This window comes from Nycticebus coucang, chromosome 7, assembly GCF_027406575.1.
Source record: "Nycticebus coucang isolate mNycCou1 chromosome 7, mNycCou1.pri, whole genome shotgun sequence".
NCBI lineage: Eukaryota > Metazoa > Chordata > Mammalia > Primates > Lorisidae > Nycticebus > Nycticebus coucang.
Window position 1 is genome coordinate 64,608,072 of NC_069786.1, and position 22,148 is coordinate 64,630,219.

The window sequence follows — 22,148 nt, forward strand, 5'->3', positions numbered from 1 at the left end:
TTCTCTCTCTGTCTTTCATGTACACCTGCTGGCCATGTGATGTCTTCGGCCATGGGAGGAACCTCACCAGATGCCAGCATCACGCTCTTGGACTTCCCAGTTTCCATAACCATGAGCCAATTGAACTTTTTTCTTTATAAATTACCCAGTTTGTGCTATTCTGTGACAGCAGCAGAAAACAGACTAAGATACCTGCCTTCTAATGCTATTCTCTGTGTATATTTAGAAAATGCCAACATGATTGATTATAGCTAGCGGGAGGTTGAACATATTTATAAAGTTATAAGTGAGTAATAAAGTTACAAGCTGAATGTCATCCCTACTTGGATAGCCCACAGTCAAATAACCTGGTTGTTTCTCCCTCTTCTTTGGTAGTTTTGCAATACATTGGGCCTGCTTAAATTTTTAATGGGCTTCTGACACAACATTAGTGAGTGAACGGAAGCTGTGAGGGGAACATTAGCATTTAAATCGATTCTGATTATTACAGAGAAGACAAAAAAATCCAGCCAGTTATTTGGTTTAGCTAGGAATACCAGAATAATTGATGGCTACCAGTATTACAAAAGGTTTTCCAGAGGTAGGAACTGTGAAGGCAGAAGGCAGCTCTTCAGGTGGTGAGAATGACTGTAAAGATGGAGGGGGCTGGTCCTGTTGGAGAACTTCCAGCTAATAACGTGCATTCAATTCCCATTCGGGTTGTAGGACTTTACTCAAACTAACTCCAGTGCTGTGAGTTAAATCCTCATTTCCTTAATTTGGCAGGAAATGTTGAGTTTTGTGTACTGTTGTGGTGATTTGCATCCTGAGGGGTGTGCGTGGGGGGAGAGACTGCTGCCTTTTTCTTGCCCAAACCACACCTACCCCATTCCCTCCTAAAACTGTATAAATGAAAACCCAAGGGACTAATACCTAGAAACTAAAAACAAGTTTAGATTTAAGACACATTTTGTCAACCATGGCAGGAATGTGTTATATTCACGAGGAACAAGTGCAGAAATAAAGCTGAGCCATTTCTCCATCTTAGTCCCAGTGAGAACAGGGTTCCTTTAAAATTAATGAATCACGTGTTTCAGTTGGTGCTTACGTTTTGCACTATCCCAGGATTTAAGCAACAAATAAGTTTACTTTTATACATTCGTGTATTTAAAACCTACAATAGTTGAGTGTGTGTTATGTACCAGGTATCATGCTATAGAACTGCTTATGTTATAATCATAAATAAAATACAGTTTTCACTAAACAAGCAAAAATAGGCCTTTACCTCCTGCCCAAGGCTCTTTGTAATCTGCAGTCTCAACGATGTTTTGTTTATTGTTCCTCAGCAAATCCTCCTCACTTTTTTATCTTTGCTCAGCACTTTACAAATCTTACTCACGCTTCAAAGTCTGATTCCATTTCCCTGCCTCTCCTTGAAGTTCCTGACCTCTTCAAAACAGAATGTGTCCTTTCTCCTTTGAGCAGGGAGCCCTCGTTATTGGCACGACTCAAGCGCTTGTCAGACCGCTGAGGGCCATCTTGAGTGGAGCCGGTGTGTACTGCTATCTGGCTTTTCCTGTGGGTACATCTTGCTCCCCAAATAGATTTTGTGTTCTTTTTGTAGAACAAGGGTTATAATGTTGTGTCATGCAACTTACAGTGAAAATTCATCTAAACGTCTGGCCGTTCTGCTCCCAAGAAGTAGAGATTTTTTACACTTCGAACTCAAATGCATGTGGAAGCATTAAGACCTGGGTGTGTACCTGAGAATGAGAGAGAAAGTTCGCCTTTGTTACATTGTCCAGTTGTTTGGGAAAAAAGGATGTATTCTCAGATGATGTTTTATATTCAGGAAACAAAGCATGCGTTCTTAACATGCAGTGCAGCTAGTGTCACCTCCCACCAACAAAACTTTTTCCCATCTTGTCTCTTCTATTTACCAATCAACTATCCACTTTCCTGCTGGGTTATATATTTGTCTGATGCACAAATTGTACTTTGGTTTCCTAGGGAAATAGTTAGAAGCCTTTTCTGTACAGGGATAAAGGGGCTTTCTTGGGAGGTGCTGTGCTTCCTGTGACCAACACTTCCCTAGGGACCGGTGCTGAGCTCAGCATGGTGTTCAAGACTTGTCTCTTAGAGAATCTCTTGAATAGCTGGACTTTGGGGATTAAAATAGAAGATATAAGACTTTTTCATAGAACCTAAAGATGAGGCTCCAAAGCCAACAGGACATTCTACCTGTCTCTTGCCTTAACTCTACAAGGCTGCTTTATCCTTCTCTTTTTGCAGACTAGTTTTTACTTTTCTTTTCTTTCTTTCTTTTTTTTTTTTTTGTTTTGAGACACAGTCTCACTTCGTCACCCTTGGTAGAGTGCTGTGCTGTCACAGCTCACAGCAACCTCCAACTCTTGGGCTTAAGTGAGTCTCTTGCCTCAGCCTCCCAAGTAAGTCCCAGCTACTTGGGACAGGTGCCCACCACAACACCTAGCTATTTTTTTCAAGACGAGGTCTCGCTCTGGCTCAGGCTGGTGTCGAACTCCTGAGCTCAAGCAATCCACCTGCCTTGGCCTCCCAGAGTGCTGGGATTATAGGCATGAGCCACCGTGCCTGCCCAGTTTTTGTTTTTCTTAGCTGTATCATGAAACAGGGGGACAACAGCCTCTGAGTTTGAATCCTTGAATCCAAGTGTCCAGAGGAAGACTGCATTTACCCAATCCCCAATCCCAGAAGACAGCCTTTAATTTTTATCTTGGGCCAACAGCCTGTCCTGGACCAATAAAACGTGGTCAGACGTGCAATAATATTTCCCTCTATTATTTTTCTAGGGTAATCATTTGGATGAAGGGTGGTGAGAAGGGGCCACTGGTTTTGGTAGACAGATAAGAGAGTAGATGTTTGCTATACTATACACAGGTGAATAGTTTACGAGCTCTTCCCCACATATTTCTTATATGAACCTCCTGACAGGTGACAGAGGCGAGACAGGTATTACTGGCACACAACTTGCACAGGAGGGTGTTCACATGCTCTCATAGATGAAGAAACACCGAGATTCACACTAAATTCTCCTAAAGCACTAAATTCTCCTTCTACTGGTCAACAAAACTCAGACATCAAAATGTTCCTGAAATCCCAGTGCCTTCTCAAGGTCGTCAATGGGAGAGCAACACTGTCTTTTGCTTTCCTGCTAGTTTGGCTTTTGGCTTTTCTAGAAAAAAAAAAAAAAAGAGAGAAGTTCCCAGGAAGTGTAGTTTCAGGGATGCAAGAATGAGGGAAAAGGGCCAGGGGTGAGACAGAGAAAAAGGAGAGGAAATATGAAGGGGGTGAGTTCTCAGTGGGCCCAACCTTAAAATAAGCAGATTGGTTTGCATCATAGGATATTTTCCGAGAGACGATTGAAGCTACTGTGTGTGTCTGAGGGGAAGGGGAGGGAAAGGAGTAAAATTGTATCCACCACTTTCCATCGCCCAGGATAAAATTTCAGGCCCCAAGTGCATTAACTCACTCACCAACTACTGTGCATGCTCGGGGATGGAGAAGGGGCTGCTGGACAGTATAGAAGACCTAGGACAGGATGCAAGATACTGTCGGGTCACACAGAAGGGAGTAACACAGGAAACTAGGGGCCGCTGAGGAGAGGGTCTGGTGGGTCCAGAGGCTAAGCTCCACCCAGACATGACCTTTGGCCTCAAAGGTGGTGAGAAGCCTCAACAAACCTCCTTTCTGTGGCCTATAAGAATGCAGGTGTGGCCAATGCATCTTACTTTAATAAGATGTCCAGTAACACCGAACAGCTGGCCACAGTGTTGGGAGTCAGGATGGTGACATCTGGTCACTGAGGAAGGCTCACTTCGATGACTCCTCCCCTCCCCCAATCCAGAACTGACCATCTCTTCTTTACGCCCACACTATTCTTCCCATGAGTGTAGCATGGATCTGTGAACACTAGCACAATTATCCAGACTTTATCCTCTTCTAGAGAAGATGTTTTTTTTTTGAGGTTGGAGTAATGTTCACTAATTAATTCAGTCATTTACTGAGTACCTACTACGTGTTTGGGCACTGCTTTACATGCTGGGGATAGAAAAGTACATAAAATAGACACACATTTTATGTGTGTTGGGGGAAGACTAAAAAAGACATAAGTAAAATATATATTTGGCTATGGGGATAAATGCTGTGGAGGAGGAAGAGTGGGTGTTGTAGATTAACTAGGATGGCCAGGGAAGACTTTACCCCGAGAGAGTGACATTCAGGAAAGAGCAGACATGGATATCTGTGGGAAAGAGTTCTAGGGATGGAGAAAACCAAGTGCAAAGGCTGTAACTCACGTCTGGTGTGTCCCAGGAAGGACAAGAGGCCGGGCGTGCCTGAAGCAGAGTAAGGGAGAGTACTGAGTTGCTGAGTCAGAGTTTACGTGTAGCCAAATGGCACACTGTAATGACTTTGGTTCCATGTGGGGAACAATGAGGCTGAAGCTGGGCCTTCATCACAGCAGTGATGTGACTCATTTTTAAACATGATCATTCTAGCTAAGTAGAGAGGGACAAGCATTGAAACTGAGACATAAGAGGTTACTAGGGTGACACAGGTGAGAAATGCCGGATGCTTGTACTAAGATGGCAGCAGACATGGTGAAAGATGGTAAGATTATGGCTCAAAACTGGTGCTGACGAGATTGGTGATGGATAAAAACAGAGGCATGAGAGAAAGAGAGAAGGGGAAAATATGACCCCGCGTTTTTGGCCTGAGCCAAGACTACAGGAGGAAGAGATTTTAGGGGGAAGATTAATAGTTTGGTCATTAGTAGTTTGGCTTTTAGACATCCAAGTGGGATTGTTAAATTGACAGTGGATTTAGGAGTCAGACAGTCGGGGAAAGTTCACGGACAGAGATATAAATGTGGGAGCCATTAGTGTGCTATTGAAGGCCACACAGATGTCATTAAAAGCCACAGGACTGTATAAAATTCCCAAGTAAATGAGAGCAGAAGACTGCCTTAGAGGCCACTCCAACTTTTCTGGGTTAGGACGGTGAGGAGTCACTGAGAGGGAGACTGAGCAGAAGTGATTATGGAGGAGGAAGACATGTGGTTTCTGGAAGCCAGGGAAGAATGTTTCAAGAGCCAGGACCTCAACAACCGTGCAAGAACTCCTATGAACTGAATGCTGTGTTCTCCCAAAGTTCACATGCTTAAACCCTAATTCCGATGTGATGGTATGTGGAGATGGAGCCTTCAGGAGATTATTAGCTCATAAGTATAGAGCCCTCAGGAATGGGATCAGTGCCCTCATGAGAGATGTAAGAGAGTTTGCTTCCTCTCTCTTTGTTCTCTGCCATGTGATGTTATAACAACAACAACAAAAACCCACAGCTGTCTGCAACCTAGGAAGAGGATCTTCAGCTGACTGGATCTGCCACCATCTTGATCTTGGACTTCTCAGCCTTCAGAACCCAGAGAAATACATTCTACTGTTTAAGCTGCCCAGTGTCAGCAGCTTCCAGAAGGCAAGAGTTGACCTTTCTGCTTAGCAGCATGAATAGCATTGGTAACCCCGAGCAGTTTCAGTGATGTGGAGAAGGAAAATAACCCAAATGGAAGTTCAAAGGAGAACAAGGGGAGAGAAATTGGAAGCAACAGTATAAGACTACTCTTCAGAGTTTTGCTTTAAAGGAAAGAAGTGAAAAGAAGGTGGTAACTGTAAGGGAAGGAAGAGTAAAGAAACTATGTGTGTATGTGTACCTGAGCTCTGGAAAGATCCAGTAGAACTGACTGGCGGAACCATGAAGAAAGTGAGTCATTGTGAGAAAAATCAGGGAAAACATGGCCTGGAGCCAGGTCTACAAGGGCCACTGAAGTAACCACATGCGGTTCCTGCCTCAGTGGGGACCTGTAAGATGGGAGGGAGGGAGGTGCCTGGGTTAGGCCTCACAGGACTACTACCTTAACGGTTTCTGATCCAAAAGGCAGAAAGAATGAGCCTGTCAAGTGGCAGAGCTGGGGTTCTCTTTGATCTGTAAAGCCAAAATGTGGTCTAGCACCATTTTCAGAGACCTGAGTGGAGGGAGCGGTTTTACTGAGTGCTGCAGTTGCTGTCATCATCAAATAGCAATTAGTGACCAAATGGCAATTAAGTGCCCAATGTAACGTACCACCCCATAAATCAAAACAGAGGGCCTCGTTCCTCGGGGTAGCCGCTTTGATGAGGCACTGGCAGGTTAGTGCGGGCGAGAGGCAGGCGTGGGGCTGAGGCAGAGGCTCTTCCCACACCATCCTGCCTCAGTTCCTGATTTTTGCTCTTCTCCAAGCCTGGAGTTAAAGACCCTTTCATTCCTACTTCTTCCTCCTTTGCTCTTGGCGCCCACTACTTTTGCTGTCCTCTCGCTGTGCAGGGCGGGTTCTCAAGCTGAGCTTCGCCCCTACCTGGCTCCCCACCGCTTCTGGGCGCACGGGAAGAGGTCTGAAAACCCCGGCGGGGCAGGAGCCAGCGTTCTGAGCATGTGCGAGCAAGCGGGAGACAAGGGCGGATTCGGGGGGCCGGATCCAGGACGCTGTCCTCAGCGCACACGCGGGAGCGCGGCGAACGCAGAGCCAGAGAGCACTGCCCGGAGCAGGGGCCCGGCGCCCAGGGCGCAGCGGGGGCGCCCTGCCCTCCGGGCGTGGGTGACTGGCCGCGTGTGCCTGGGTGCTTGACGCGACCACCAGCCAATCAGGGCGAGAGGCCCGGGCTGCCATGTGACGGGCGAGGCGGCCCCTTTCCCGAGCGCGGCCAGAGGGAGGAGATCACCGGGGCTCGCCGCGAGCCTTGGAGAGCAGCGGCCGCGGAGGAAGCGGCGGCGGCGGGCGAGAGCGGAGGCGGCACAGGCTCGGGGCCAGCCGTGCGCCCAGCGCGGCGGAGAGCTCGGCGGGCCGCGGAATCCACGGGACAGGAGTGGACAAAGCAAGATGGCAGGGATCTTAGCCTGGTTCTGGAACGAGAGATTTTGGCTACCGCACAATGTCACCTGGGCGGACCTGAAGAACACGGAGGAAGCCACCTTCCCGCAAGCCGAAGACCTCTACCTGGCTTTCCCCGTGGCCTTCTGCATCTTCATGGTGCGGCTCCTCTTCGAGAGGTGAGCGGGCTGGGGCACTCCTCCCCTCCCCCTGCACACACGCGCGCACACACTCGCGCGCACACGCACACTCGCGTGCTCTGTGGCGCACGCCCCCGCACCCCCCGCGCTCGCGTTCACGCCTCCCCACCTTTGTGTTCGGGGAAGGGTTGCTGACCCCTACTCCGGCTGGCTTTGCGGGAGCCACCGAGGGTCTGGTTGGCCTGCGGATATCCTCCCGGGTGCCGGGAAGGAGCCGCGGAGCGTTAGGGTCGCCTCCGCTGCTCCTCGGGCGGGCGGGCGGGCGGGCGAACAAAGGTGAGCGGGGGCCGCCGCGGGGCTCGTCCGTGTCCACCCGTGCGACGCGCCCCGCTGCCGGGCAGGGCTTCCCGGCCGAGGCTCGCCGCCACCCACCTGACAGCCGGGAACGTTCCGGACGCGCGGCCGGGAGGGAGAACCGGGCACACTTGCAGACTGTAGTGACTGAGCTTCAGAAGAAGCCAGGGACTCCCGGGTTCGTGGTCGCTGTTTGGTTTCCATCCTTGACACTGAGTATCAGGCACACTGTCCTGGGGCGTAGGTGACAATAGCTCTCCGGTCGTTAGCGGCTTCTTTAAAAGAGGATGACAGGATGGGTGCACATCTTGCTAAATGGTGATATTAAATCAACAGCTGTGTCCTGGGAATAATCATAAACTTTTTGGGTGTGTGTGTGGGGGGGACCAGAACACTCAAAAATTTGAAGAATTGTTGTATAATTGTATAGTTCCTGGATTTGGTTGGATGTCTTGGGTGGCACACGGAAACTTGTGTTATTCACATGAATCAATTTTAGACATTTAATTAGATTTTGCTTGCCAAGCATTCTCTGGGTGCTGTTGAAAGAAAAAACCAGGACTGCAGCACACACTTTTTTGCAATAGAAAACATCATCTTCCCCTCTCTTTACCCGCCTCTCCCCGCACCTAATGCTCAGAAAAGGCTGAATTTCTTAGATCACAAAGTAGAGTTTCAATCTCATTTCTCACTTCCCTCCACCTCTTCCCTGCCTACCTCACTTTGGTTTGGTGTCTGTTATCTAAGTTTGCTGTTCTGCTTGACTAAAGCCACTACTGAGGGAGGCAGAAGGTGTCTTTGTGCCTTTGCAACTGGAAATGGCAAAAAACCTTCACAGAAACAAAAAGTATTTTTTGTTTGAGGAAGGTGTATTTTTCAATGGTCAATATTGTTACTTGAGACAAAATGAGCTGGTCACATGCAGAAATTGACACACACAAAGGAAAAGACTTCTATTTTAAAATAATGTGGAGACAGTGCAGATATGTCTTGGTCTACCCAGTGCTGAGACTTACTCTGAAAAAAGTGGGTGTGTTTAAAGTTACTTCTAGAGCATATCTTTACTTAGAGAAAATGTAAGCTCCTGTCTACTCTTGCAGTCTCTCCAAAGGCAAGCAGGCTCTCAGGAACAGTAGGTTGCTCTGTGTTGACACGTAGTGGGGGATCTGCTTGCAATTTCAAAATGCCTTCTCATAAACTCTGTCTGTGCTCACATTTATACAGCTACTGCGTTTGAAAGAGATGTGCAGTCTTGTATGTTGGAGAACAAAAGCATGACCTCTATGCAGAAAGTGGCATTTTCCTGACATCCTTCTACTCTATGCTGATGGCAGGCTATTCATTACATTGAAAAAACATTAATCTACTACATTAGAGAATGGAGATCGTTAGACTCTGCCGTTTAAAAAACTGAAACACTCATGTAATAGTTGAAAACTGGAAGTTCATTTTCCCTCTTCCTGAACGTGTTTTCTGCCTTTGCGTAATCCCATGACTTGATTTACAATTTACACAAAGAAGTCAGCTGCTTTCAACTGTCAGCCCAGCAGATGTCTTTACATTGATATGTACAAAGTTGGTCAGTTTCCTTCAGGTCATTGATCCAAGTGGAAGAGATTAAATGGCCTATACGGAAAGTGGAGGTTTTTGGTTAATGTTGAGAGGAATAATCCAGTATGGCACATATACCACAGGGTGGTACTGACTTTCTTTCTATGGTAGTGACGGCTCAGTCTTTATCAACCATTCAGAATCTGCCAGGTCTCCAAAAATCCCAGGGTACACTTACTCCAGAGTGAGAAGTTCTACATGTTTCTCCCCTTGTCAAGCCTAAAGGACAGATTCTCGGAAGCAATCTGTAATCCTTCTCTTAATAACACCCATCGGGGGCCTGAATCGATATAACTGAACCAGCCAATATTGTTCTCGCTGATAGGACTCACTTTTAGGGCCCGTCTAACATTTTCTGTATAAATATTCTTTTCCATTATTCCATATGTATAACATGATTTAAAGAAGGCTGTTGTGAATCCCTTTGTCAATGGAAATGCTTGTGTGAAAGGAACAATTCCTTTCAGATTCTATTCCTTTTATGCTTCTACTGTCATGTATTTTAAAGCTGAGAGTGTATGTACGAAATACCTGATTATCTAAGATTTTTATTTTATACTAAAAGAGGTCAGTAAAGCCTTAAGTAGAGGCTTAAATTATGAATTTGAATGCTTTCTCCTGAAGTTGTGTACCACAGTCTGCAAAGAGAAACACTAAAGGATTGACTGGACTGGGCTGAGCTCAGCTGAACAGGCCGATCATTATTTAGTTTTCACCCTCCGTGTTAGGTGCTGACTGTGGAGGCCTTGGTAGCCAGAACATGCCACTTTAGAGCAGCATATGGGGAGCAATATGGAAGCCCAGCATGGCTGGGTGAAAATGGGACGGCCTAAGGTCAGTGACTTTGGCTGAGTCTCTGAATAGCCCAAAGCTTGGTGGTTTTTAGCATAATCTTTATACTGCACTTAACTCTGGGTAGAGATGAGAAAGGGCCACTGTAGATGCCATTTAACTGACAGAGTGAAATATCTGTTGTTTAAAAAAAAAAACAAAACAACTGGATGGCTTCTCTTAGAATGAAAATTATAGTGTGTACCATTATATTATGTTGTCGACTTACTGACAAAGAACAAAATATTATTTAATAACATAGCATTATCATCTGTTTGATGAATTTTCTTGACTTAATGCTTATTTAGGCTCAGTAAGGCATTCCCGGGAATTTTAATAAGTGCTTCTTCCAACTGCACTTTTTCAAAAATGTGTTTTGCTGTGGTATTCATAAATGTGGAATTTCTGCTAAATCGCTGTTTCAAAATAAAAATTCTTTGAGTAATTGTTACAAATGGTAACTTTAATGCATTTTCTTCCCTGTGGCTTTAGGAGAGAGATGCAACAATAAATGATTGGGAATCAGAATGTTCAAATTCTAGTCAAAACTTACCTCTCACTGGGGCAGCCTCCTGATTTATTTCTGCTTACTTTGTTGTTTATACAGAGAAGTGAATGACTTGTGTAATCTCAGGTTGCTTTCACCCTAATTCTCTGATTCTTGTGGGTCTTCTGTATGTGGCTTTTTTTTTTTTTTTTTTTTTTTGAGACAGAGTCTCACTGTGTGGCCCTCGGTAAAGTGCTGAAGTGGTGCAGCTCACAGCAACCTCAAACTCTTGGGCTTAAGTGATTCTCTTGCCTCAGCCTCCCAAGTAGCTGGGACTACTTGGCTATTTTTTGTTGTAGTTTTCATTGTTGTTTAGCTGGCCTGGGCCGGGTTTGAACCCGCCATTCCCAGTGTATGTGGCCGGCCACTGAGCTATGGCACTGAGCCTGGGTCTTCTGTATTTGAAGCGTACTAATTATTATCCCATGAAACTTTGAAGCAGGCTAAAAGTAATTGTTATGGCAGGCAGAACTAAATCTTGTAAGAATAAAGAGTTTTTTTCCCCATAAAAGTATTCTAGTCAATAGTTTTGTTTATTGTATTTTTCAGTTGTATTTTGAGTCAAGAGAACCAATTGGGTTGTTACCATTTGTGCTCCAAAATGTTACAATATTTCAGAATAACCAACAAAGAAGATTCTGTTGAGAAAGCAATTGCTCCCTTTTTGAAGACCCCTTAAAGGTGAAACCCAAAAGGTGAAACCTCTTGTGATGATTTTAAAATGCCAAGGTCAGTGAGGAGTGTTATCCTTCAGAAGGCTGGCACCAAACACTATGGCTTGGCTCATTTAGCCCATGATTTGCTGCCCCCAAACCTTGAAGGAACAACGTGTCATAAAAGAAGGGGAGCAAGGATGAGGGGTGCAGAGAATGAGAATGTGTTCGTAGCGGTTAGGTGGAAAGAAAGAGTGAATGACTGCCAGGGAAAAGGGGAGGTTCATTACTTAATGAATTTGTTCCTAGATGTTCCCTTAATGTACCTTATAATGAAGAGATTGATAACCTCAGATATATTTTAAAAGAGTTTTTTTGAACAAGTTGCATATAGACGTGGTTTTTCTCATCCAGTCAGTGCTGGACATCAAACTCTATACATGTGCCTTATTTAGCTTGTTAAATGATGATGTGATTGATGCAGATGAAAACTATGGATACCTGCTTTGCTGAAGACCAGCATTCAAGGTAAGAGTTGGGTTCCAATACAACAGGTTTCTGACTGGGCTTGGAAAATTGAACTACAGTGGATGTTTCATTGGAAAACAACCTAAAATCAAAGGGATGATTATTTGCAGAACTTTAGTCCAACTTTCTCATCCAGCAAAATAAAAGGTCTGCATTTACGGAGTGCAGGAGTTAGGCTATTTGTAATAGGTTGATTTGTGAGGAAAAGGCATAATGTTACTCTTAACGGGCAGTATAACTTAGGAGGCAGGGAAGGTAGGGGAGATAACTTTAAATTATACGGATTTAACGTCATGAAGGATTATGAAAGTAATACCCTGAGTTCACTTATGACTTTTCTATTGGAAATTACTGAATTCTCTATGGACTGGGGTGGATAGTTTTCTCCTGGATTCCTAGTTTGTAAGTTATTTCAGAAATGGTTGGTCTTTTGTGTTGGGGAGGAGGTGGCAGGGGAGGGAAAATGGAGTTTCAGGTGAATTTCTTCAGTCATTATACCAGTCCCAAGGCTTTGTGAGACAGCACTGCACCTTCCTCAGGCTTTCCTCCTGTATGTTATGTTATGATGTGATGTGAGGTGATGTTATGTTATGTTATAAATACGTTAGTTATTTTTGAGACAGTGTTTTGCTTTGTCACCTGGATTAGAGTGCAGTGGTGGTATCATAGCTCACTTCAGTTTCCAACTCCTGGGCTTGAGCCATCCTCCCTCAGCCTCCCAAGTAGCAGGGGCAATGGGTGTGCAACACCACACCGAGCTAATTGAAAAAAAAAATGTTTCTTTGTAGAGATGAGTTTTCACTATATTGCTCAGGCTGATCTTAAACTTCTGGCCCCAAGCAGTCCACCCACCTCAGCCTCCCCAAATAGTAGGATTACTGGTGTTGAGCCACCACCCCCAGCCTTCCTTGTGTAGTTTATTCATGTGATTAAACCTTGTTGATGAGCACTAGAATCTTGGTCCCTGTTATATATTGAAGCTTTCAAATGTTTGTTGCATGTACTTAGATTTCTTCCTGTATCACCAGATGAAACCAGATTTTCTATTTATTTCTTTCCAAGTCCAGTCTCTCAACATTTTATTGGTCCCCCCTCCCATCTTTTTTTCATCAGTTAATTTCTTAAACATTTTTGAGTCGAGATATTGGGGTTCCAGATTTTGTTTGCTAGTAACTAGCTATGCTACTTTATGTATTTTACAAACCATTTTTTCTTTCTTTCTCTTTTTAAAAAAGTAAACAAGATTGCCTCTTCTAGTACAGAGATCCTTCAGTATTAGTGATGCCCTGAGACTCTTTATTCTGAAGATTTTATTCTTTGCTTTCTCTTCCGCATCCTTTTTAAGTGATTTCTTTGTCTCCTTCTTTGTGAGTGTCGCCATAATCTCTAATTGACTGCTGCAAACACCTTTGCTATGGCACACAAAAGAGTGATTCTTGCAGCGTCTTTTTGGGGAATCTCATTAGTGATGCTATGAATGCTTATATGTCTGGGGCGCATGGTCCGAAGCTTCCACTTAGTGTTTTCTATCTATTTTGTTTGATATTTGACTTTTGTGAATGACAATCATTTTTATTTTTTTTATTTTTTTTTTTGTAGAGACAGAGTCTCACTCATTTTTAATTAATAATTTAAAAAATTTTGAAAATAATAGCACTAACTAATATTTATTTTCTAATAACCTTATTCCTTTACATAGTTTATTTAATTCCTCATTAGGTCCTGGAGGTAGATACTAATTCTTACCCAATTTTACAGTTAAAACTAAGGATTGAGAATTTAGGAAATGCCCTTAACTTTACATGACATAAAATAGCAATGTAGGCATTTGGAATTTAGTGTCTTGATCTGATAATTTTGGTGATCTTCTGTTTTAAAGTAAATGTCATGGCCGGGTGTGGCAGTTCCTGCCTGTAATCCTAGCACTTTAAAGGCCAAGGTGGTTGGATTGCTTGAGCTCATGAGTTTGAGACTAGCCTAAGTGATAATGAGACCCTGTGTTTACTAAAAATAAGGAAAAAAACCAAAACAACAACCACCACCATCACCACAAAAACACTAGCCAGGTGTTGTGGTGGGCACCTGCAGTCCTAGCTTTTTGAGAGGTTGAGGCAAGAGGATCTCTTGACCCCAAAGTTGCTGTGAGCTAGGATGATGCCATGGCTCTGTCTCAAAAAAGAAAAAAAGTAAATATCATAATATCATACTGTTTATGTTGTTTTATATAAATTCATCTGCCATTTAATGATATTATCTGAACATTTTCATGCAATTAAACTTACTAAGAAGTATTTTCTTTTTTTTTTTTTTTTTTGTAGAGACAAGAGTCTTACTTTATGGCCCTCGGTAGAGTGCCGTGGTGTCACACGGCTCACAGCAACCTCCAACTCCTGGGCTTAAGCGATTCTCTTGCCTCAGCCTCCCGAGTAGCTGGGACTACAGGCGCCCGCCACAACGCCCAGCTATTTTTTGGTTGCAGTTCAGCCGGGGCTGGGCTTGAACTCGCCACCCTCCGTATATGGGGCCCGGCGCCTTACTGACTGAGCCACAGGCGCAGCCCCAAACTTACTAAGAAGTATTTTCTTTTTTTTTTTTTTTGGTTTTTGGCCAGGGCTGGGCTAAGAAGAATTTTCAATGACTGTACCTTATTCTACACTGTAGATATACCATAATTTACTTACCTGTTCCCGATGTTTTTGCGGACATTTAGGGCTATTTCCAGTGTGTGTGTGTGTGTATATATATATATAAATCTTTTAATTCTTGATGATTTCCCAAGTATAAATCATCCTAGAAGTGGCATTTGTAAGCCCAAAGGAGAAATACTTTAGTGCTTTTGACAGATACAAACCACCAAAAAATTTTTACTTTGAAAGAAATGTTAAGTATTGTAATGCGTGTTTTTACATTCCTCATGCACGATAGACTTATTTCAAATATTAATCATTGGCATTTCACTTTGTGTGAATTCATGTAAATTTTCCTATAGGGATGAGGAAATGCAATTTTATCTTTTTCTTGTGGGAAAGTGGTGACCTTCATTTTTTTTTTTTTGTTTATTTTTATTTTAAGTGCAGAATGATCTTATCTTGGTCTTTTTCTCTGGTCACCTATTCATACTCTTTTTTTTTTTTTTCTTTGTCTCTCACTTTTCCCTCATAAGCTGTAACCATTATCAGGAAGAAAGCTCTTCAGATTTTACATAGTAGAAGAGATGCATTCAAGAGGATGATATAAATTATATCCAAGCTTTATTACAGAAAGCGAGGCAGAAAAGGGGCTGGGAGGAAGGTAGGCACGGAGAATCAATGGGTTTTTACGAAGGAAAACTCAGGGATGGAGCATACATTCTTTCAAATTATCTTTCTGAAATTTGGTTAAAAATGACTTACTAGACTAATCATTGGGGAAATATAAACCAGATTTCGTGGCTCGTACCTGTAATCCCAGCACTTTGGAAAGCCGAGGTGGGAGGATTGCTTGAGGCCCAGAGTTTGTGACCAGCTTGGGCAACATAGCAAAATCCTGTCTCTTTAAAAAAATTAAAAAATTAGCTGGGTGTGGTGGTGCATACCTGTAGTCCCACTTACTCTCAAGGTTGAGGCAGGAGGATTCCTTAAGGCAGGAGTTCAAGGCTGTAGTGAGCTATGATTGCACTGGTGCACTCCAACCCTGGGTGTCAGAGCAAGAGACCCTGTCCCTTAAAAAACAAAAAACAAAAACAAAACAGCCACTATCACCACCAGCAGTGAGATACCACCTTATACCTAATAGGATGGCTGCTTCCAGACAAACCCAACAGGGAATAACAAGTATTGGTTAGAATGATGACAAATTGGGTCCCTTTACCCTGTTGTTGGGACTGTAAAATGGTGAAGCTGCTGTGGAAAACAGTGTAGCGGTTCCTCAGGAAAACTGAAAATACAGGTGTCCATAAAGTTCGTGTGCAATTTACTGTTAAATTGCACACGAACTTTATTATGTCTACACGTATTATTACCATAAGACACAGCAATTCTGCCTCTGGATATACACCCAGAAGAATTGAAGTCAGAGTCTTAAAGTATTTGTATACTCGTGTTCATAGCAGCATTATTCACAATAACCAAAAGGTAGAAGCAATATGGTGTATACAAATGTCTCAGTCTGTTCAGGTTGCTGTAATAAATACCACAGACTGAAAGTTCACAAATAGCAGACATGTGTTGCTTACAGTTCTAGAGGCTGAGAAGTCCAAGATCAAGGTGCGAGCAGATTTGCTGTCTGGTGATTACTTTCTGGGGCACAGATGGCACCTTCTTATTGTGTCCTCATATCATCAGGGGCAAGGTAGCTCTTGGGGCCCATAAGGGCACTAATCCTAGCCCTCCTGACTTAATCTCTTCCCTACCTCCTACCACCATCTCTCTGGTAATTACCCTGTTTCCCCGAAAATAAGACATCCTCCAAAAATAAGACCTACTTACAGGAAAAATAAGACATCCCCTGAAAATAAGACCTAGCACATCTTTGGGAGCACACCTTAAAATAAGACACTGTCTTATTTTCGGGGAAACAGGGTAGTTTTCCAAATATAAAGTTTGGGGGAGGGGGGAACACAACATTCAGAATGCAATAGAATATTATTCATCATTAAAAAGGAAAGAAATTTTGCAACAACATGGATAAGGCGTTAAGATGTTATGCTTAGTGAAATAAGCCAGTCACCAAAAGACAAGTAATGTATGGTACCACTTACACGTGGTACCTGGAGCAGTCAGATTTATAGAGACGGACAGGTAGTAAAATGATGATTGCTGGGGGCTGGGGGCCAGTACAGCATTTGAGCTTCGCAAGATGAAAGCGTCCTGGAAGGTGGAGGTGCACAACCATGTGAGTACACTTAACACCATAGAATTGTACACTTAAAAAGTGGTTACCATGCTAAGTTTTATGCCAGGTGTATTTACCACAATCGAAAATAAATGCTGTTGTAGGTTAGTGACTTAAAAAATGTCACTTACTAGAAATAACTGGCTTCATTTTCTAGGCTTGACCTTTTTCTAGTTAGGAACAAACATCTTATCCCCTCAATCTCAGTTGCATCAAATACTGCTTTTCTTTTGTTGTTGTTGTTAAATGCCTAATTTTCAGATCTAGGAGGGTCCCCTCTTCTTTCCAGAATCTTCTGGGATGGGTGTGTGGGAGGTGAAGGTTTAAAATCCAAAAAGCTCTTAAGTATCCTGGTTTTTTTTTTTTTTTTTTTAGGAGGCATTTGAACCAAACAACTTACTTCAAGTCCATTTGTTAATATGACAATTTAATAATAGTAAATTGACATGTATAGAAAAAGAGAACAAAATGTCTTTAGAAAAGCACTTTGCATAGTTTCAGTGGATCCCTAGGATTAAAGACAGGGCATCCTGGTGAGTACACAATCCATTTAAAGCAAACCAGGATAATGGGATAAAATTCTTATAAGGGAAATAGCCTAGGCCACAGCTATATCCTATGTAAGTGAAGATCAGACTTGGTCCTCTTCCCTAGCTTTCCATTTTATGAGCAAATTATTTAAACATCTGAATACTCGAAGCTGATATTTCTCAAACACTGTATATTATAAAGACAATCAGATTGTAAGCACTGGTAAGAACATTCATTTTTGAAGTTTATTCTGATGTTTTGTCATTATATAAAATGCTACCTCCTATAACTGATCCACGAGAATAATTGAGGTATTTTGTAAAGGAGAGCTTTCTGTTCCTGGCGACTGACCTTCAAGAATGGACTTCTCTTGGGCCACTGCTGCTAGCTTTTCCTACTTTTGCTTTTATTAATTCAGACTAGGACTATGTGGCTGGTTTTTGGCAGGTGGGGTTGGAGATACACAAGTGGTTTTTAGCAGGAAAGGTACATTCCTTTACTAGGTAACCTTTTTCCCACAGTGATCTAGGAATAACATTTGTTTGTAACTTGCCATTGTCTACAGAAATGTCACATCTTATCTCTGAGGTTTTCAGGTGACAAAGCTATTGTTGCTGTCCTGAAGCTGTGATTAAGATCATAGTTTCTTTCTTCCTTTCATTTCCTCTATACCTCCCTCTCTGCTTTCCTGTTGTCCTTGGTACAGATCCTTTAAAGATGCTGGGAGGTCTTGAGAGAAGAGAAACACAGCTTGAGCGAGGAGTGGAGGAGAGGATTAAGAAAACCATCCAAAAGCTTGTCCAGGGACACAGTTGGCAACTGTCAGAGTAAACGCTGCCAGCTGGTCTAAGTGGCTTTGTAGATCTTGTTTTAATAGATCACCATTTCAAAGCAGAATAAAGACTTGGTGGTTTACTTAGAGTGGCAGTTCTGGACACAATAGCTTGAGTGAAGGAAAATTGAGAAAGAAGCCATCAGTCATTTAGACATTATGGAGATTGGGAGACTAACAGGGCTCTGTGTGGCAGTGGGTGTGTGTGTGTCTTTGAGTGCATTGGCAGGCTTCATGGTGACAGTGTGTTTAAATTATGTTCCTGCTTTGCACATTTATTGCATTTAATTAGAAATGTATATTCCTAATTAGAATTAAAAGGACAATGGATGGGATATGAGAAAGATTGTGGAACCTAGGTTTCAATCCAAATGCTGTTTTTTATCAGCTATGCAGTAGTAGACAACCTACTCTCTGAACTTTGGTGTCTCCGGTTGTTATATAGGAAATATGTCTTCTTTGCAATAGTGGAGCATTTTGTGAAAATGCATTTAAAGGGGATTCAATAAAAACTGATTCTTAAAAATACAGAAAGTAATTTTTAAGAAAGTAGAAAGTAATTTTTACCAGAGTATAGTATTTAGTACTTACTTCAGAAATAACATTCAGTAATGTGACAAACTGTGCGGGGGGATGTGGAGGAGTGGGGGTGTGGCTTGTGGAAGCAGTAGGGACTGTTTATATATTTGAGTGTGGAATTGGAAGATTTATTTGTTCTTTTGAAGAGTAAATATTTAGAGTTTTAGACAAGCCTCAAAGCCCCAATCTTGCAGCACTGGCCTGTTTGGGGAGGAAAATGCTTCCAAGCCTTTTCTTCTCAACTCTTAGCGATGTGGGTTGTATGGTGGGGACCTGATTTTGGTGGCAGGAAACCATTCCTAAGGGGGGGGGTGTTAAACAAGTGATGGGCTGCTGTGTGCCGCTGAGGGCTCGGCCACTACTGTGGCTTCTGTGCCTGTGGAGAAAGCCTAGGAAAGATGGTCTCCTTCCGGCTTGAGTTGTCTAAGGCAGCCGTGTTTCAGTGAAGGAGCAGGCCTTATGCAAATAATCCCCATGTACCTCCCACCCCTGTCTGGCCCTGATGGTCTTTTTTTATTGCACATAGTCTCAAAGGAAGATTGGTTGGGTCTTCAACCTCTGTAATGGCAGACATCAGCTTTGGCGTTTGCGTTGATTTAAGACCTAGGCTGCATTCTGGACCTGCCAATTGTTAGTTACTGGTCTCGTTCCACATTACTTAACCTCTCAAGCTCACGTTCCATCAGGAACTTACCAGTTGTTGTGAGGATTAAATGAGATAATATCTATATTGTATTTGGGGCATGCCTAGCTCAGTGAAGTAGAGACCACTTGGTCTTCAGGTGCACACACGTGTGCACTCAACGTCACCTTCTGTTTGTAGAAACTCTTATTTCTAGAAATGAGACTTTATAGGCCTTACTTTGATGTCAAAACTCTACCCTGGCATTTGAAACCCTTTACTGGCATTAACCTGATATCACAGACATTTACATTCCTGTATGATAGACTCTTATTGTCACTGGTTAGGGTTGCCGGTGCAGTTGTTTGAGTTTTACTTTTCGTACTAGTTTTCCTCTTCTCTGTCTTTTCTTTTTCCTCCCAGGAAGATTCTGATTCTTCCAGTGATGGCTGGCAGAAAACAACTCCAGCAGCTCAGTGAAGACTGGGCCTTGTCCACTACTGAGATAGGAAAGCTTAGAGCCTGAAATTTATGGATTTCTTTTAGAATTTTAAGCCTAGGGGATTATCTTAATTTGATCCTTAAGAAAAACAGAAATTCATACTATAATAGTGTCATTAAGATCATATTAAGGAAAATGTAAACATTCAAAATTAGCTAAAATAATACATTCGTGTATTTTTTTTTCCTTTGGGAGAAATAAATCTGCAGTCCCATATTCGAACTCCCACTGGTGTGAGTGTGGCCGCCTAGCCTGACCAAATTGGTTCAGAAGGAATTAGCACCTGCTTTCAACTAGAGGCATGTTTCCAACTCTGCATAGTTTAAATATAATTTGTAAGTAGTTAGCATTTAAATAATTTAGCAAAGCTGATCATTTTTTTAGGGCTTTGAGAGAGGCATCGTAGGGTGAGCAAATATAACATCTGTGGTGGGTTTGCCTTTTAAATGAGGAAGAAAGGCATAGATGAAACCACAATGCTATGGGACAACAAATTACCAAAAACGGCCTCCATTTTAATTTAGTCATAGTTTAATAGAGCTGTAGACTTTCTACTTAAAAAGGAAATTGAAACTTATTCATTCAAAAATATAAGTCTTTCATGAGTCAGACACCAGGGGTGTACCATAGTGAGGTGGGAGTTGGGGGTGGGGTCTGCCCTGGGTGTGTGAACTATGGGGGTATATTATCTGTAGAGAATTTTTAAAAGATAATAAAATTAACTGAAAGTTGGTCTACTTTTTATTAGTACCCCGTAAAGCCAATTCTAAACAAAGAATTGATAGAAGTGGTAAAATACTTCTCCTCCCTCCCCCTCCCTCCCAGCATACGTGGCTCCTGCCTCCCCTGTCTGTCACCCTTGGCTTGGAATACCACTGCCAGACACTCACTGTTTTAGGGCAGAGATGATCTGAAGATCACACTCAGAGAAATACTGGCAAAGATAAAGACACTGCTCCCTCTTCCATTTTATAAAAATACATGTCAAGATGCTGAGCCCAGAGGGATAAAGCGACTGCTGTCCACCATCCGCTCAGGTCCACAGAGCCTGTCTGCTGTGGAAGCCCAGGCAGTGCCATGGCCGAGAGACCATCTCATCCTGGATTATCTGAGACTGACCCAGGGAATGTCTCAGTCCAGGGAAAACCCAAAGAGTTAATCACCCTCCCTTAATTGCTCACCTTATTAAACCCATTTTCTTCACCACCCAGGGGCATTTTTACTCTGGCTCTCTAAGGGTGGCTTAGGGTGTTTGTGAGAAGAACCTTCCCGGGTGTTTGAGGCATGTTGTCTGCCCCCATAGTCTGTGTACCACATTCTATGGCTTTTAAAACAAGTGATCAAAGGGCTTCCAATTAAGTGTGGGCTGGAGCTCCCGAGGGCAGAACTTGTTCTGCAGATACCCAGGGCCAGTTCTCAGCGTGCCAGCTCCTCCTCAGCCTGCCTGTGTTACTGAGACCATGAGCTTTTTTGTGGTTCCTTCTGCTTTCGCCAAGTGTGTGAGAAGTCTGGTTTGTTAAGCTCCCACTCTTAAATGGCTGCGTGCAGAATTGTAAAGGGACTGGGGAGAGAACAGAAATAGATATGCAGGTGGTAGATGTTAACCAGACGGCATTGCTAAGGCGGGTTCGGGCAGTCAAGTGGTTTTGTGTGTGTGTGTGTGTGTGTGTGTTTTATGGTCATGATTTTGTTGAGTTTTATAATGTGTGAAGCTTACTTTTGCTAGTGTTCGGTATGGTTTATTTGAAAGAACTAGGCTCCTGAAATAAACATGCCAGTGAACTATAGCCTAGAGTTTAATGAGGGAAGTGCTAGGAGAGTCCAGCTCCTCTGAGGCAGGCTTGGCTATGGGTCTCTAAGAAGGCAAGCAGGCTTGCCAGGGTCAGTATCTGGGCTGTGTCCCCCTCCCTCCCCAGAGGGTCCACTCCTGCACAGTGTCAAGCTGGGTAGAGAGCAACTAGTTAACAATTTAGGACTGAGACTTGTCACTCCTTTGACTACTGATCCTATTTGCCTAACTTGGTGCAGCCATATCATTTTACTTCCCCTCTTACTCAGAACCCACTGTCTTTAAATCCAAAGTCTCCTGCCTAAAAGGAATCCCCTGATGGGGAAGGGAAAATCTCCCTACCTTTGGCCCTGAGCCCTGGTTACCAGCTGTTCTATTACTACTCATATTTCCCAGGGCGATAGTGAGTTTGGAGCAAATTGCCTTAGAAGGATAGTTAATAAGAGCTTTCATCTAAACTTTTGCTAATTTGAATGCCTTAATGTTTAAAAAATATGTAATAAATAACATGGAATGAATTTTCTCTCTGTTTTCAAAGATAACTTCATGGCTTTCAACTATTTTTCTGATTTTAACAAAAGGAAATACATTTGAGTTATTGAGTTCCACGATTTTAAAACAAGAGTTGATTGGCATGCACTTTCCCCCTTTTTCAGAGTCGATGATGAGACAAAAATGTTGCATTAAAAGCAGAACCAAACCTGGGTAGCCTTTTTTTTCATCAAACTCCAATTCCATTTTCCAGCTAATGTCTAATCCTTTACTCAAGAGTCAAATCTAAGGAATTTCAGTACTTTCAAATTCTCTAAAGCTTTGCTAATTGGGATGCACTTAGCTG

General features: G+C 42.9%; 1 protein-coding gene across 2 annotated transcripts in view; it reads left to right on the plus strand.

Annotated features, from left to right (window-relative positions):
* Positions 1–6,606: 6,606 nt before the first annotated feature.
* CERS6 (ceramide synthase 6) overlaps positions 6,607–22,148 on the plus strand; it is a 303,806-nt gene continuing 288,264 nt past the window's right edge. Inside the window, exon 1 of one of the 2 annotated variants that reach the window (XM_053597456.1) lies at positions 6,607–7,098. In XM_053597456.1, the coding sequence (XP_053453431.1) occupies positions 6,929–7,098 (170 nt within the window). In that variant the 5' untranslated portion in view covers positions 6,607–6,928. The remainder of the gene's footprint in view (positions 7,099–22,148) is intronic. The other variant, XM_053597457.1, reaches the window with a different exon arrangement.